The following is a 15,929-nucleotide window of genomic DNA, read 5'->3' on the forward strand; positions in this document are numbered from 1 at the left end:
GCTAATTTTAAGCCAAGCTCAAATGTTGTATGTGAATGGAAATGGCTGGGAAGAAACAGTTTCTTTCAAAATTACCTATTAAAAAATGTAAAGGTTTTATTGTAACCAAGCGTTGGCTGTGGAACCATATGAACCTGTACAAACTTCTGACTGGACTGGGACCTGACATGACCACGGAGGCAATTTGGCAAAATCTTAAAAGTGGGAAGATGCACTCACTCCTCCACCGAGCAATTTCAGCCCTAGAAACACAGCCTAGAGCAACTTACGTGTGTACAGAAGGATCATGGTGGCACTGTCTGTAATTTGAAAAATCAGAAACTCAAAGGCCTACCAAAAGAACAGATAAATTAGTTTGGTGTATTCACACAATGTAAGGGCATACGGCAGTTTAAATTGATGAAACAGAGGTATACAGATCAACATGGAAGAATGTCAAATATACAATGTTGAGCTTAAAAAAAGCAAGGATACAAACAGGATAACACCATTTACAAAAGGTTAAAGCCATATAAAGTAACACTACATACTGTTCATAGATATATGATATGTAATATAAATATTAAAACATGCAGGAAATGATAAACACCAAATTCAGGACAGAGGTCACCTCTGGGAGGAGAAATGAATGTGACTTGAAGACGGGCATAGAAGGGGTTTCAGTCATGTCTGTAATATAATTGTAATTGTGTCTGTTACCTCGCAAGCTGAGGAGTGGATACACAAGTGTTTGTTATGTTAACTTCAATATTTTTTACGCACCTCGAATATTTCATAATAAAAAATTAACTCATATGTATTGACTTGTGGGGGAGAGAATTAAGATACAGATTCCAAGTTAAATTATTCAAATCAACTAAGATGGGTTTTTCTCCTAAAGGAAAGAAGCAGGGGGAGCAAGAATGGCCCTCTGGATGCCATTCCAGATTTTCTGAGACCTTGAGAGTCACTCATCTCCTCTGGGCCTCCAGTCAGTCCCTGTTTCTAAATGGGGAATAAAATCTCTGCCTTCTGTCCACAGCACACAAGGCAGCAGGATGTCCAGGGGAGGAGCTGCGAGGGGGAGGGAGCTGCCCTGGGAGCTCAGGGATAATACTTCCTGTCGTGACATCATCACTCAGGTTTCTGAAAGATCAGATGAAAGCATACACATACACACATGCATGCTAGTGTGTCCATGTGTATTGTTAGGTATAGACAGACATATATACATATATGCGCACATATAGCTACACACACAATTGATATCTGACGTGGCACCCAGAAGGTGTCTTGGGATGCTCAGTGATAACAACCCATTAAAAAAAAAGAGAAAGCAAAGCTACATTTTGGTAACTATCTATTCGACTCTCCCTTACGAAGTTTCTAAGCATAATATTTCCATTTGTACATTTAGAGCCTGATGTTTTTTTCGGCCGTGCTGCACAGCTTGTGGGATCTTAGTTCCTCAACCAGGGATCGAACCCGGGCCCTTGGCAGTGAAGGTGCCAAGTCCTAACCACTGGACCACCAGAGAATTCCTTACAGCCTGGCTTTAAGCAACTCTTAGGCTAGTGATTTCCCACCCAAGATCTGACCACTGGCCCCTATAGCTCTCACAGCATTCTCTGTTTTGCACTTATCATAAGACAGCAAATAATTATTTATACTCCATAAGAATAGGGACTATTTCTACCAGGTTTATAGTCGTCACCCCATCCTAGCACAATACTCTGCACATAATAAAGGACTCAAACATTTTCTGAAGAAATGATTGAGTTCCCATGATCAGATTTGATTCTAAAGGGCCTCAAATCAATAAGCAGGTGCCTGCAGTCTAGCCACGACTGCTTCCTGGACACAGAGCTGTATGGATGTCTCTCTATCCAGCATCTCCTCCAGGGCCTCCTCAGGCCTGTTCAGAGCTGACTCCAGTGGCTAATTCTATCAGGCAGGAACCCCTGACTGCAGACACACATGGAGACAAATCAGTCCTTTTAGGAGAAAGCTGCCCATGCCTTCTCCAGAAAACAGGAGGAGTGTGGGAGGACAGCGCAGCATGGCCAGATGTGCAAGTCCTGAATACCCACCCACTTTCCCAGTTTATTCCCTCACTACAATCCCAAATTATCAAACCAAATGAAGTGCTGGGCATTTTCTTAGGGGGAGAACTCCAAGGAACATCCAAGGTAGAGGGGACAGGGATTATGAAATGAAGATTCCCCAGGGAGTGAGGCTCGTACTGGATGCTTGTATAACACCAGATCAAAAGGTGCATGAGATAGTTTTCATAATTTTCTAACTCTCATCTCTCTCACCCCTGAGCAATAAGGAAATGGGCATTTTTTAAATGCTTGCTTTTGCTGCTAGAATACATGGGCTCCAAGCAAAAAGAACTTGGTAGCCCTTTAACTGCTAAGCATACTCTCCTCTGCCTTCCTGAGCCAACCACTCAAGGACTCTGGGTTCAGCCATTGGACAAATCACACCTGTTGCTCACCTGCTTATGGGGATTCCTTAAGGTCATGGGGATCCCTCCCAGAGAAAATCCACTGGCATTTGCTCACCATCTGTCAACCCTGGAGAAAAGGACATCTAGTTTTTCTTTAGAGGCCAAGTTCTGACCTTGCTGGACCCATCTTCCTTTCCTAAAGGAACAGAGCACTACGTAATCCTTTACCCTCCTTCGAGCTCTTAATGGCTAACCCAAGTGGAGGAAGCAGGCAAGATGAGAGGCATGTTAAAAGTTACTTGGAGGTGAAAAGACCCAGGCTCTAGCTGTAGAATTAACAGATGTCTGGTATTCTGATGAACGGAATCTTTCACAAGCACACATGTGCATCCTTTTCCTCCTAAAAGCACTAGAAGAGTAAAAGGGAAATCTATGTTTTATACTTAACTTCAGTCTAATGCCACGACACCCTTTTCACCGCACCCCATCATCCAACACTATGCAGATGCAGTCTGGAAAATGGGACTCCAGGCTGGGAAGCCAGATGCTTGGCCCGTTTCAACCCAGGATATATTTATGAGGCTGAATTACTGATGTGTCTCATAGGCAATGGGGAGAGAAATGATACCCTCTCATGATCACTTTTGTATCCTGAGCAATCCCACAAACCTTTCCTGGCACCACCCCCATCTTCCCTCTTCCTACACCCAGGCCAGAGGGCAAGTAGATGGATGAGGACTAGTGCGGGATGCCAGCGCTGTCTCCAGAGCTCCAGAGGCCACCTAGGGCTGGAGGGCTGAATCACCGTGGCTGCCCACGCTGGCAGGTGCGGCGGGGTGGGGGCTGTCTTCACTGGGTCCTCATCAGGTTGCAGGCAGGGCCCAGTTCCCGCAGGAAGAACAGGGCTTGGAGTCCTGCAAGTGGAGGACTTACCTCGGAGTCCCAGGGTAAGTGGTAGGTAGGAAAAGCTGGTCTCTAAAAAGTCCTGAGTCCCAGGAGAGCAGATGGAGTCTCCCAGGATCTGCTCGAGTAGGGGCCGGGAAAACTGACTAGGCCATCAGAACAAGCGCCCACTATGTGCTCAGGAGGCCCAGGAAGCTTCCTGAGGACCACAGTCATGGATGGCAGAGTCACACAGCCCATCATGAAGGCCAAGGTGACCCCCTGGCAGGAATGCACATACTCTCCCCATAGAAAGCAGCCTGAGAACTCCTCCATGAGGTGCAAGAAAGCCAGCCTGTTTTTAAGACTCTCCTTGACCAATAATATCATCTGGTGGAAGCTTTGGCCTCAAGACCCACCTCCAGCAAGGTTCTGATGCCAGAGGAGGGCGGGGAGGGAATTTCAGAATGCCAATCTCAGAGGAGGGACTTGAGGATCAATTGATTCAGAAGTCACACAGTCAGACGCCTACAGGAGCCTGGTGGATAGAGTGTGAATCAGGCCACCAGGAGAGTGGAAGGCTCTGGGGCCACACTAGATACTGCGTGCCTGATAAAATAGGTCCCACTGAGGGCAGTCCAAACCTCAACCCAGCTTGGCCCCTGGCGGCCACACAGATGTGGTGGGTGCGGATGCTGGAGGCTTACAAGGTCATTCGGGTCCCCACCTCAGTGATCTGCTGTCTTGAGCTACAGAGGGCACCGTGTGCAGGGAGAGGGCAGTGAACTCATCTATGCCTTAAATCCCCCACTGTGAAATGGGAAGAACATCAAGGATACACAGCACCACTGAAGAAAACTGGTGAAATGCACATGTTGACATGCAGAGCTCCCCAAGCTCAGTGGTCAGAAGGAGGCTCCAGGGTGCTCCATGGGAGTGAGCATGAGTCCCACGGTTTGACAACTCCATAGTCACTGCCACTTGTAGCCATGAGGGACCGTGGCAGATTCCCAGGCCTGTCTCCTAACTACCCAACTCTGGTCCCCACTCAGCGCAGGACCCAGGATCCAAGCAGCATCCCCAATGCCTTTGTCTCAGCACCTCCCCCTCAGCTGACTTCCAGGAGGAGCCTCAGTGAAGTTCCCAGTGGAGGGAGGCAGAGACCTGGGTCCCGCCCTGGCTCTCCCTCTAACTCCTCGGGTGACCTTGATGAGGTCACTGCCCTTAGCAGGCCCGTTTCCTATTGTGCCAGAGGAGGGGGCTGTCTTGGGTGGTTAGGAAGAGCACTGAACATCCTGTGGCTGCAGGCCTGTGGCTCCTGCCTCTCACCTGTAGGTACAGCTCCTTTGTTTGAACTACAAAGTCAGGTTGACTTTGCTGTCCACCCCAGCTTATCCCAGCAATAATGTCACCCATTCTGGGTGTGGGTGGGTCAGGAGATCTGTCAGGCGTGGCAATGATAAAATGGGCGTCTTTCCCTACAGCTTAGGCTGTTTCTCAAAAACTTGATGCCAAAACTGGTATAAGGGAGAGATACACCTTTAACACCTGCCAGCAGACAGTATTTTATGTTAGACAGAAGTTAAAGGCAGCAATACCTCAGGGTAGGGAAATGTGTCCTTGTGCAAGTACACACATGCCACAAGCATACATATCAAGGCCTCCATCCGACTCAAAAGACCAGTCTCTTATTTGAGCTCCCTGGGCTGGCTGGAAATTACAGCTTAAGAGAGCAGAGCGGTCACGTAGAGGGATAAAAAAATTCCATTCAGACATGCCGCCCCAGACCTGAGGCCTATGAGCAAAGTTTCCGGTGGCCTCCACGCTTCTCCTTGTTCCAGGAAGCCGTGCCGGTCGCCCAAGTCTTCAGATTAAGGAGCAGGCGCAACAACTGGGAGAGCCGGGGTGACAGCTTTTCCGGGCACCCGACGCCCTCCACCGGGAACCCCAAATATGGGATACATGGCCTCCAGCCAGCACCCCCGCCTGCTGCGCGCTCACCTCCCCAGCATCTCTGTGATCACTCCTCCGCCCACGGCGCTCGGACCGTACCAAACAGGCCCTGTGGACCAACCCACCAGTCGCCACACGGTCACCCTCCCCGCATGGCCCGGGGGCCCATTTGACATCCGCAGCTCGTTTCAAGGACACTGCAGCAGGCAGCCCAGTCTCGGGGGTCTCCCCCCCCACCCCCCAACACACACACACACACACACACACACACACACACACACACACACACACGCATACGATCCCGGGAAGAATCAAAGGGCGAAGCCTTCCCCACCGCCCCGCGGTCCAACCAATGCTGGCCTGGGGGAGGCTGGGCGCGGGAGGATGGAGGCGGCTGCGGCGGCGAGCGGATACCGGAATGCAACGTTGCGGGCAGAGCGTCGGGCGGCGGCGCCGGCGGGGGCTCACCTTTTTGACTTGGTCATCCTTCAGTTCGGTGAAGTAATAAGCCAGGAGCTGCGCGGCGATCATGCTGGCGGTCGGGGGCTTGGGGCGGCAGGCTTGGGGCCGGCGTCTGTCCTCCGCAGCCTCGGTGAGCAGTGGTCCCAGGGCTGCAGCTCCGCGGCTCCTCCTCCTCCTCCTCCTCCTCCGGCCGCTCCTCCCCCACGACCCGGGGCGCGGCGGCGGCTCGCGCGCTCCCAGTCTCCGCGCTCCCGTCCCCGAGAGGGTGACAGCCTCCAGCCGGCCCACCTCCTCGGCGCCCATTGGCTGCCGCGCGCCTCTGCAGCGCCGGGCGGTCGCGGCCGGGCCAGGGCCGGGGGGGCTCGGTGGCTGCTCCTCCCCGCGCCGGAAAGGGGGCGGGCGACGCCGCGAAATCCCCCACAGCCTGGCATCTCCCAGCACGTCCCCCACGTAGGGAGCCGGCGCAGGGGCGGGAGGTTCTGTCGCGCGCGCACCGTCACGCGTGGCGGCGCCCTGCTCGGGGGTGGGGGGCGCAGGCGTGGAGGCTCGGGACGCGAGAGGAGGCACCGCCCGGCCCGGTTTGCTGCCGAACGGGGCAGCCTAGAGGGGGCGGTCCCCTTCCTTGGAAATTAGGGCTCGCCCCTGGGAGTTCCGTGGAAGGGGAGAGGCCCGGAGGGGAGCTCGAAGAAGTGGGCGTGGAAAGCGAGCGGGGACTGTGCCGGCGGAAGCGAGATCGCGGAGGCTTCGCGGTCCTCGCACCGGGTCACCACGCCAACCGGCTCTCGCTCGGCCAAGGGGCCGGGCGCCGAGCCCCACCTGGGCCCTCACCGACGGAGCTTCATCCCACTCCACCCCGCCCCACCCTGGCCCGCCCGTGCTGCGGTGCCTCCAGGCCTAATCCCCGGCTGGCGGATTTGTGTTGCTAAACCAAGAGCGACGCCCCAACAGCGTCCGCCCCTGAGTCACCGGTTCTTTCGGCCGGCCCTCCCGAAGGGCGCACGCCCGCTGGGCGGGACCTGAGCTGCAGGCCCCGGCCTGTCTCCATGCCCCCCGGCCCCCTGAGCACCCAGGCTCGCTGGACTGTGGGGGACGGTTTGGGCGCCCCTCCTAGATGCCACCTTTCTCACTTCCCGGAGGAAGTTAGCCGGGCTGGGAGGAATCCCTAGAAAACCATTCGGCTTTAAAGGGGGGAAGGAAGGTGAGGAATCAGAGGTGTTTATGCTGCTACTAGGACTGATGGCAACCACAGGATTCTTAGATTAATTGCTTCTGTGTGCCAAACACCACCAGGAGCTTTACTGCCTTACAAAAGGACATGTATTGAGCTCAAAATACAAAGAAGTGGTTACTATTCTGATTCAACGGGTAAGCAAGTGGAGGCTCACTGAGGCCATGTGTCTTGCTGTACAACCAGAAAGCTGTAGATCCAGGATTAGACTTTGGGTCTGTGTGTTTTCAAAACGAGTCGTATGTAGCCTCTGCCTAAATAGGCCATGATACTTGAACCAAGCCTGCGTCACATGGTGCCCTGAGGTGGCCAGTGTCCAACCCCATAACCTCTACCCCAGCCCTGGATCCTGCGGGCCCCTGGCCAGGCCTAAGAAAGGTACAGTGGAGTCAGGAGGGGGTGGTTTAGGTCCAGAACAGCCCTCAGGAACCTCAGGGACATGGCTTTGACATCACCAACTGAAGAGGGTCTCAGTTGTGGCCCTTGAGGCCAGAGCCCTCAGTCCAGAGCACAGCCCCTGACCCCTAGCTTTATGGCTGTGGCATCCAGGGTCACCTCTCTGAGCCTGCTTCCTCATCTATAACATGGAGATACTAATGCCCACCTACCTCCCTTGGTTGCTGTGAAATACTACAAATAAAATACCTGCTTACGATATACAATTAATAAATGGTAAGTATTATCATAAGATTGACTGGGAAGCTGATGAGGTTTACACTTCAGGGCTTCTTGCTTGCATTCCCCCAATTCTAGGCCCTCAGAGGGCCTATCAATTTTATATTTGTAATTTTGAATTATTTTCCAAAGAGGCTCCCCAAAATTATTTTCAGCTTTAAAGCTTCACAAAACCTGGATCTGCCCCCTGGATAGTACCATTATAAACCAGAAACAGAGAGGTTTCCTGGCATCCATCAAACACTTATACCACCTGTATGGCCATAAAGCAAAACTGGGTGAATGGGAACAATTTGGTTGTTCTCAAGTACCATTTGAGTCTTGCGAATGTGGTTCTGCCAGACTCAGCAGGATCAAGAACTGTGCTTTGTTAATTGCTCTGTCTCACACTCAGCCCACAGCCTGGCACTCGAAGGTGGAATGAGCCCAGTGCAGCGATCGGGAGCACACATACCCCTTAACACAGGCCCAGCCAGCACCATCACCAAGCCCCCATTACAACTGAGATGTCTTATCTGAACTGGAGCTAGGGAGAAGCTAACCCTTCCAATGGCCAGGCCCAGAGATGTTCTGTTTGCAGGCAGGGAGACTTCCAGTGCTTTCTCTTCCCTGCCTTCAAGAGAGAAACTGCTTCTTAAGGTGACTCACTCCTCCCCACCCCCTGAATGCATCCATGTCCCAAGGCCTATCAGTATTTCCTGAGAAATATCTCTAGGCCTGCCCCACCGTCTCCTCCCAACCCTCAGTCCTCATCAGCCCATGCCAGAAATATTGCAAGAGTCTTCTAGCTGCCCTTCCTGGTTCCTGGCTTCCCGCCATCCAAGTCATTCTGAGGTGCCAGCAACATTACTCCTGCTAAAAAGCAGCCTAATCACAGCATAACCCTGCCCGAAGCCCCTGGGTGGCTCCCTCTTTCCTGATGGAGTGGTTCAAATGTCTCTGCCTGGTGTCTGAGGCCCTCTGTAATCTGACTCCACTCTTCCCCACTTATCTCTTCCTCCACTGTTGGCCACAGCGAAGGCACTTCCCACTCCACGTCCATCCTGTTGGAGCCCCTGCTCATATTTCCTTGCTTGCTCGGCCTTCTCCACTCACCTCCACCTGACCAGTGTCCCTCTCGCTGAAGGCCCAGCTCTCCCACCCTCCCCATAAAGTCTTCCCTGACCACGGCTACTCACTGCAGTCTCCCAGGCCTCAGCACCTCCACAGGGCAAACTCGGACGGTGCTCAGAGTGCATCTAGATCTAGACCAAGACTCTTCTTTACAGACTAAGAATGTGAGAAGCAGCAGGTGGGCCATCCTGCCCAGCCAGTGCTCTGTCCATCCTTCCCCACCACCTCACTGCAGCCTGGTTCTCAGATAAGTAACACTGAGTCATAACAGTTTGCCTGATATTTTTGACTGTCTTCTGGGGGGGTGGCCTTATCTGCCCCAATCAGACAGCTTCCTGAGGCCAGAGTCCATTCTGCTCTGCTATGTCCCACACTGGGCTCAGAGCTGGGGCCGTCTCCCCTTTCTGTCATGCCAGCTATCATCCCTTGCACTTCTTTATTATTCTGACTCTTTTTTGCTGTCACATATCTCTTGGACCCCAGCCAAGTCCCTTTGCTGATGACTCCACAGACCCTGAGGAAAAGCAGCAAAGACCTGGACCATGGGAAACCTAGTTCCACAGGTCTCTCCTCACCCTCGAGATGGCCCTCCCCTCTCCCAGAAGTCCCCTGGGTTTCTCTGTTCATTTACTGGGCTTCCTCCTGTATGAGTTGGGATGGGGGGTGGAGGGTCAGACAATGCTGGGCTGCCAACCCACAAAACACCCCTGCTGGTAAGAGAATGAGGGCTGCAGCTAAGTCAGAATGAAACAATTTGCATCAGACCCATGGCACTAGGAACTTTACACCAGAAATTCTCTGCAGCGGATCAAAGCTGTACCCCAGCACCTGGCAGCACACTTGTAACAGCAATCCTTGCATAATGTTGACAGTTTACAGAGTAGTTCCTCATTTATTGCCTCATTTCTCCTGATAACAGGCTGGTGAGGTTAGAAGGGCAAATATCATTATCCCCACTTAATCAGTCGATGAGGGTTATGGAATTTAAAGAGCTTGTTTAAGGTCTCAAAGAGAAAGAGAAAGCAAGAAAAGAAAAGAGTAAGGCCAGTGCCCACACCAGGGCAGCATCTTGGACTCCTGACACAGTGGGGGGCCTGTTGTGCACAGCACGTTCTGAAAAGAAGCACCAGGAAGGGACCCTGACCCAGTGTTTATATTAGTTAGATCCATGGTGTTGGGAATTCCCTGGCGGTCCAGGGGTTAGGACTCAGTGCTTTCACTGCCGTGGGCCCGGGTTCGATCACTTAGGTCGGGGAACTAACACCTCTCAAGCCGTGTGGTGCGGCCAAAAAAAAAGAATGACCTGGAGAGCTTTTACAAATGCTGATACCCAGGCCCCAGCCCCAGAGATGATGGCTGAATTGACCTGGGGTGCAGTCCAAACATCCTTTTGAAAGTTCCCCAGGTGAGTCCTAGGGACTGCCAGGAATGATTTAGGCCCTCACTTCCTATGGGGACATCTGGAGGAAACGTCTGAAATGGATTGACTGGTAATATTTTCAGCAGTCTCTCTTGGATGCTGCCAACCAGTGGTTCCTCCAGGGTCCTAGTGGTCCTACAGATCTGGAGCACACTGGACGCAAGTTCATCGTGACTTTCTCATCAGCTTTGCACCGTTCTGCTTCCTGCGTGAGAAGGCTGGTGAGGAGTGTCTGGGGTTGGAAAATCACCTCAGCCTGCCTCCTTTCCTCTCGCATTCGCCCGAAGTGCTGCCCTTCAACAACATCACAACAGAGGTTAAAGATCGACAACCACCAGGTTAAAACATCTTATTTGGCCCACCGAGTGTTTTATGAGCCAACACTTGAAAATGACATGTCACTTTAAAATCCAGGTTTCTGGCATCTAAAGTCTAGCCACACAGAGCCCACGTTATCACTGGCAATAATCAGCTGGCACTGAGCACCACTGCCCCCTTCAGACAAGGCAGGTGTGCTGCAGCTTGCCCAGGCCCCACCCAGCCCACCTGTTCACTGGCACACACAGCTGACTGGCCCCTGTAGGCATTTCAACTTTCAACTGATAACTGGCATTTGTAGACCGAAGGCCTCAGGTATTAGGGCCGGGACTGAGAGGCCTTGCACCCTAAGCACCTCTCTTGCTTCACCCAAGTCCCAACCCTCTCAGGTTTCATTAAGGTCCCTGCCTGCCTGCCCCTTGCTCAACCCTGACCTATTTACCTGGCTCAGAAAGGGCCTGACCCTCTAGAGACACCTTGCTCAGCTTCTGTCCCAAAAAGTCTTCTGTTCCCCTTTAGGGGTGACAGTCCCTCAGGGAAGCCAAAGGAAAGCCCGGTCTGGTCCTGTCAATTCCTGGATATCCCATCCTCATTCCATTGCCTCTGAACCTGACGAGCCTCCTGTGCATAAAGAATAATGGCCTGCAGGAAGAAGGGTTAACCAGACCGCTGAGGCCTGCCTGGCTTCAGCCCTGCTCCTTATCTGAGGCCAGCTCCTGCCCCAAAGGATGCCCGTATCGTGTTGGAACAGAGCAATCCTAAATCACCCTGCTGGTTACCCTGAGTTTCCTGGGATAGTGCTCCCCAGTGCCCACACACAGCCACCCTCACACGTCCAATAGAAGGTCCTCCTCAATCCTACCCCTTAGAATTAGCTCCAAAATATGGAGGGAAATGCTCACATAGGAGAGTCCGTGTCAACACCTAGGCAGGGTTCCCAGGCTATGGGATTGCACAGGCCAGCAAATTAAACATACAGACAAAACCTAGGCACTGGGTTTTCATTTTACTAAGAAAGGATTTTTTTTCATTGTAATTTCCATCTCCCACTACCATAATTTCCTAAAGGAGGAACTATTTTAACCCAGAGAAGTAAACATACGGGCTGGTTTTCAAACAAAATACTTTGGTTTTATAATAATACTAGTGCTTAGGTAGGACTTACTACATACCAGGTATTGTTCTAAATTCTTTACTTACATTAACTTGCTTGACCCACAGAACAACCCAATGAGGTAAAAACTAATTTTATCCCCATTTTATACACAAGAACACGAGTCACAGGGAGATTAAGTGACTTCTCCAAGGTCACAGGGCTACTGATGAAAGAGCTGGGATCTGAGCCCAGGCAGTCTGACTCAAGACCACCCTGCTGCTCTAACAAGGTGAAATATTCATTTTACTATATTGTCCTTATTTCTTTTATTTAACCAGGGCCAGTGACGGCTCAGTCACAGATGGGTCCAAGCACCTGAGTTAGGAAGCTTCTCCCCTAGTGTACTGAGCCATTCTTGGTTAGATTTATAAAACATGGCACGTGGATCCTGGCTCTGCAGAACCCTAATGATAGGGACAGAGTAAAGGGACAAAGCAGGTAATTAAATAGTTAATCCCACTAGGAAATTGTAAGTAAAGAAAAAAATATGGGAGACCCCTGTAAGTTAATGATCACTCAAGAAAGCAAGTTTTCTTAACCACAAAGCCAAGCAGGCTTGCTTAGCAACAAAACCATGCAACAGAAGCATGAGACATGCCCCCAAACAATAAAACAATGGTGGCATGAGACCCACATCCTGCCCAGTGAGCTCAGTAAGTTAATGACCCTAGGACATGCTCTCTGCACACATAAAAAACAATAATTTATGGAAAGGTGACATTTCAAAGGGAAAGACCCTCATTGTACTGAGACCTGAAGTAATTTTTCCATAGTGCCATGACAGTCCCAGCTTGACCACGTAGGGACAAGAAAACTCCCCCACCCAACCTGGAGGAGGAGCTGATGATGGAAGCATGACGTCTACTAACGAATGAGGAAGAAGGTGATCTTCTCCCCATCTCCACTTTTCCTTTGATTATAAAACTGTAGCCCAGGGACTTCCCTGGTGGTGCAGTGGTTAAGAATCCGCCTGCCAATACAGGAGACACGGGTTCAAGCCCTGGTCCAGGAAGATCCCACATGCCGCGGAGCAACGAAGCCCATGCACCACAACTTCTAAGCCTGCGAGCCACAACTACTGAGCCCACATGCCACAACTACTGAAGCCCGTGCACCTAGAGCCTGTGCTCCACAACAAGAGAAGCAACCGCAATGAGAAGCCCGCGCACCGCAAGGAAGAGTAGCCCCCGCTCACCTCAACTAGAGAAAGCCCACACGCAGCAACGAAGACCCAAGGCAGCCAAAAATAAATAAATAAATAAATTAATTAATTAATTTTAAAAAAAAACCTGTAGCCCAGTAAGTTCTCAGGGTGTGGCACCCTCTCGTCCACCTGCTTGTAAGCCTCACAAGCATCCTATTCTGATAAATCACCTCTTATCTATCACTTTGCCTCTCACTGAATTCTTTCTATGCTGAGACGTAAAGGACTGGAGCTCCTTGGAGTGCCCAGAATCGCCTCCAAGCGGTTTCACTCTTACAAAGGGCATTCTCAAACCAAGTGGTGAGGCTGATCCCGTGACAGAGAGGCCTATAAGGGAGGTGTGGAAGCAGTTGCCCCTCCCAGTGCAGGGGTGGGGAAGGGGGGAACATCTAGTTTGGTGGCTTCAGCTGAGCTGAGTATTCCCTCCTCTCTCAGTCTTCTGCGGGTCCATCCCAACGTGCCCTACCCAAAGAATCACTTTTGTCAAGAGTTGCGGCCTCCACCTCTCTCCTGAGCTCCAGACCCATATTTCCAACTGCCTGTAAATATCAACTCCTAGATCCCATGGGCACCTGAAACTCAATTTGTCTCCCATCACAGTTATTTCTTCTTCTTAAATTTCCTTTCTTCTCGATTCCTCCCCTTGTCATTTATTCACTCAACAGATATTTCTGAAGCACTTAAGGTGCCCTGCACTTCCTAGTTCACTAGAAATGTGCAGGTGAGCAAAACAGAGTCTCTGCCCACATTCCGTGGACAGAGACAGACAGTAAACAAATCACAAATTAAATGTACCTTATGTCAGGCGCTAGGAGGAAAAATAAAGCAGAGTGTATGTGACACAGCTGCATCCTACAATTTCCATTTCCCCTGTGTCCTAACAAATGCTCTAATGTTTAGGTGCCCTGGCCCTGCGCCCCAGAATAAAGGCTAGCCACCCTGCAACTAGATGTGGCCAGGGGACCAAGTTCTGGCCAGAGAGTAAAGCCGAGTTCCCCTAAAACTGAGTTCCCCTGCCGAGTTTATGATTAACCTCTCTATCCAAAACTTTATTCCCTTTCTTGTCCTGCCCCTGTTCCCCTCAGGACTGAGGAATATCAAAGAAAAGCGGGGACTGAAACTGAGCAGGCCCCTGCAGGGTCTTCCCAGGTACAAGCCCCTCCATGCTCCCTCACCCCCTTCTTGTTTGGCCTTCCCTGATTTCCAAAGAGCAGTTAATAATTAGGACAATAGTCACAGGCCTCCTAGTTCCTCCTGAAGGGATACAGATAGCATCTGAAGCATATCTTTGAGTGGTTCTGCAGAAATTAAGACCCCCACTCAGTGGAGGGTGGTGACTTGCTGACCACAAGCACATAGACCCCAGACTGGTTGGAACCAGAAGGCTGATGAATAAGATTCCTGAAACATCCCTGTTACTTCACCACCAACCAATCAGAAGAATGTCTGCTAACTGATCACACACCCTGCAACCCTCACCCCTAATGCTCCCTTCAAAAAACCCTTGCCTGAAAGTCTTTCAAGCACAAGCTGCCCCTTGGTGCCCTGCAGTAAATGCTGTACATGCTGTACTTCATTCACTGCCACCCGGTGTCAGTAGACTGGCTTTGCTGTGCATCGGGAGGGAGGACGTAACAAGAGGAAAGTGAGGTCTCATGGGAGCTTCCAAGAGCCATTCCTAAGATTGTGCAGCTTTCCCTCTGCCATCCCTCCTTCTCTCTTGCTGGCTGAAGTACAGACAGACAGGCTGGAGATCCAGGAACCATCTTGGATTACGAGATAACCTTGGGAATGGCAGCCATACAAAACAAAGCAACAAAATAAAATAGAAAGAGCTTGTGTCCCTGTCACCAAGGTGCCCCATATCATCCCCACGCTGACTACCTCCAGACTTTTAGAACTTGAGAGAGAAAATTTAAATTACAATAGAGAACAACAGAGAATGTGAGTATCACTTTAGATAGGATGGATAAGGGAGGCTTCTCTGAGGATGTGACATTTGAGCAGAGACCAGAATAAAATGAGGGAGTACGCCATGCCTGTGCTTCCTCTTCTCTCTTGGGAAAAGAGTGTTCCAGGCAGAACCATCTCCCTGCCACCCAAGCTGGAAACCTGAATGCCATCGTGAGTTCTTTCCCCTCCCAAACCCCATCTAGTCTAATCTGATCTGTCACCAAACCCCATCAGGTCTACTTATACTTGTGTCTTGAGAACAAACACAACACAAATCAAACCTACGAACTCTCTTGAATCCATCTTCTCCTTCTGATTCGTTCTGCTACAACAGGACTGTAGTGGGTTGAAGGGTACCCCCCCCCAAAAGATATGTCCTAACCCTCACAACCTGTGAATGTGACCTTATTTGGAAAAAGAGTCTTTGCATGCGTAATTAAGTTAAGGATCTCAAGATCATCCTGGATTACTGGTGGGCCCTAAATCCAACGACTGTCCTGATTAAGAGGCAGAAGAGAAGACACAGGGAGGAAAAAAGAAATTGTCATGTGAAGGCAGAGGCAGATGCCATGTGAAGATAAGCCAAGGAACGCCTGGAGCCCCCAGATGTGGAAGAAGTGCCCTAGAGCCTGTGGTGGGAGTACAGCCCTGCGGACACCTTGATTTTGGTCTTCTGGCCTCCAGGACTGTGAGACAGTACATTTCTGTTATTTTAAGGCACCAAGTTTGTGGTAGTTTGTTCTTGTGGCCCTAGGAAACGAATATAATGCCTTTAGCACAATATCTACTCTCTCTTAGCCCCAGGCTACAGAACTTGTCTGTTCAGAAACCCCTGTAGTAAAAATGTTTTGATCATATATCTCGATATGTATATTAATTTACAACTATCAGTGCATACTACTGTACTAATTCGTTAGGTATGTTATAAAACATACCTAAATGTCTATGTTTGACAAGAAAATGGATGAGACAGATGGGAGTGTAAAATGGTACAACTACTTTGGAACTGTTTGGCTGTTTCTAATAAAGTACAATATACACCGACCCCATGACCCAGCAATTCCATTCCTGGGTATTTACCCAAGAAAAATTAAGGCATGTGTCCCTACAAAGATTCGTACACAAATATTCATA

At 50.6% G+C, this 15,929-nt stretch overlaps 1 protein-coding gene and 2 long non-coding RNA genes across 4 annotated transcripts in view; 1 reads left to right on the forward strand and 2 right to left on the reverse strand.

The window, feature by feature from the left end:
* The window catches only part of HK1 (hexokinase 1), a 69,594-nt gene extending 63,046 nt beyond the window's left edge, over window positions 1-6,548 (reverse strand). Inside the window, exon 1 of one of the 2 annotated variants that reach the window (XM_082424439.1) lies at window positions 5,735-6,548. In XM_082424439.1, the coding sequence (XP_082280565.1) occupies window positions 5,735-6,031 (297 nt within the window). In that variant the 5' untranslated portion in view covers window positions 6,032-6,548. The remainder of the gene's footprint in view (window positions 1-5,734) is intronic. The other variant, XM_082424438.1, reaches the window with a different exon arrangement.
* Window positions 1-15,929, forward strand: part of LOC309642742 — a 335,590-nt gene that overhangs the window by 60,286 nt on the left and 259,375 nt on the right. The window lies entirely within an intron of this gene.
* Window positions 7,198-15,929, reverse strand: part of LOC309642725 — a 28,041-nt gene continuing 19,309 nt past the window's right edge. The window contains exon 3 of the long non-coding RNA XR_014253340.1: window positions 7,198-10,458. This is a non-coding gene — a long non-coding RNA (uncharacterized lncRNA). The remainder of the gene's footprint in view (window positions 10,459-15,929) is intronic.

This window comes from Balaenoptera physalus (genome assembly GCF_965194825.1).
Source record: "Balaenoptera physalus genome assembly, chromosome: 14".
NCBI lineage: Eukaryota > Metazoa > Chordata > Mammalia > Artiodactyla > Balaenopteridae > Balaenoptera > Balaenoptera physalus.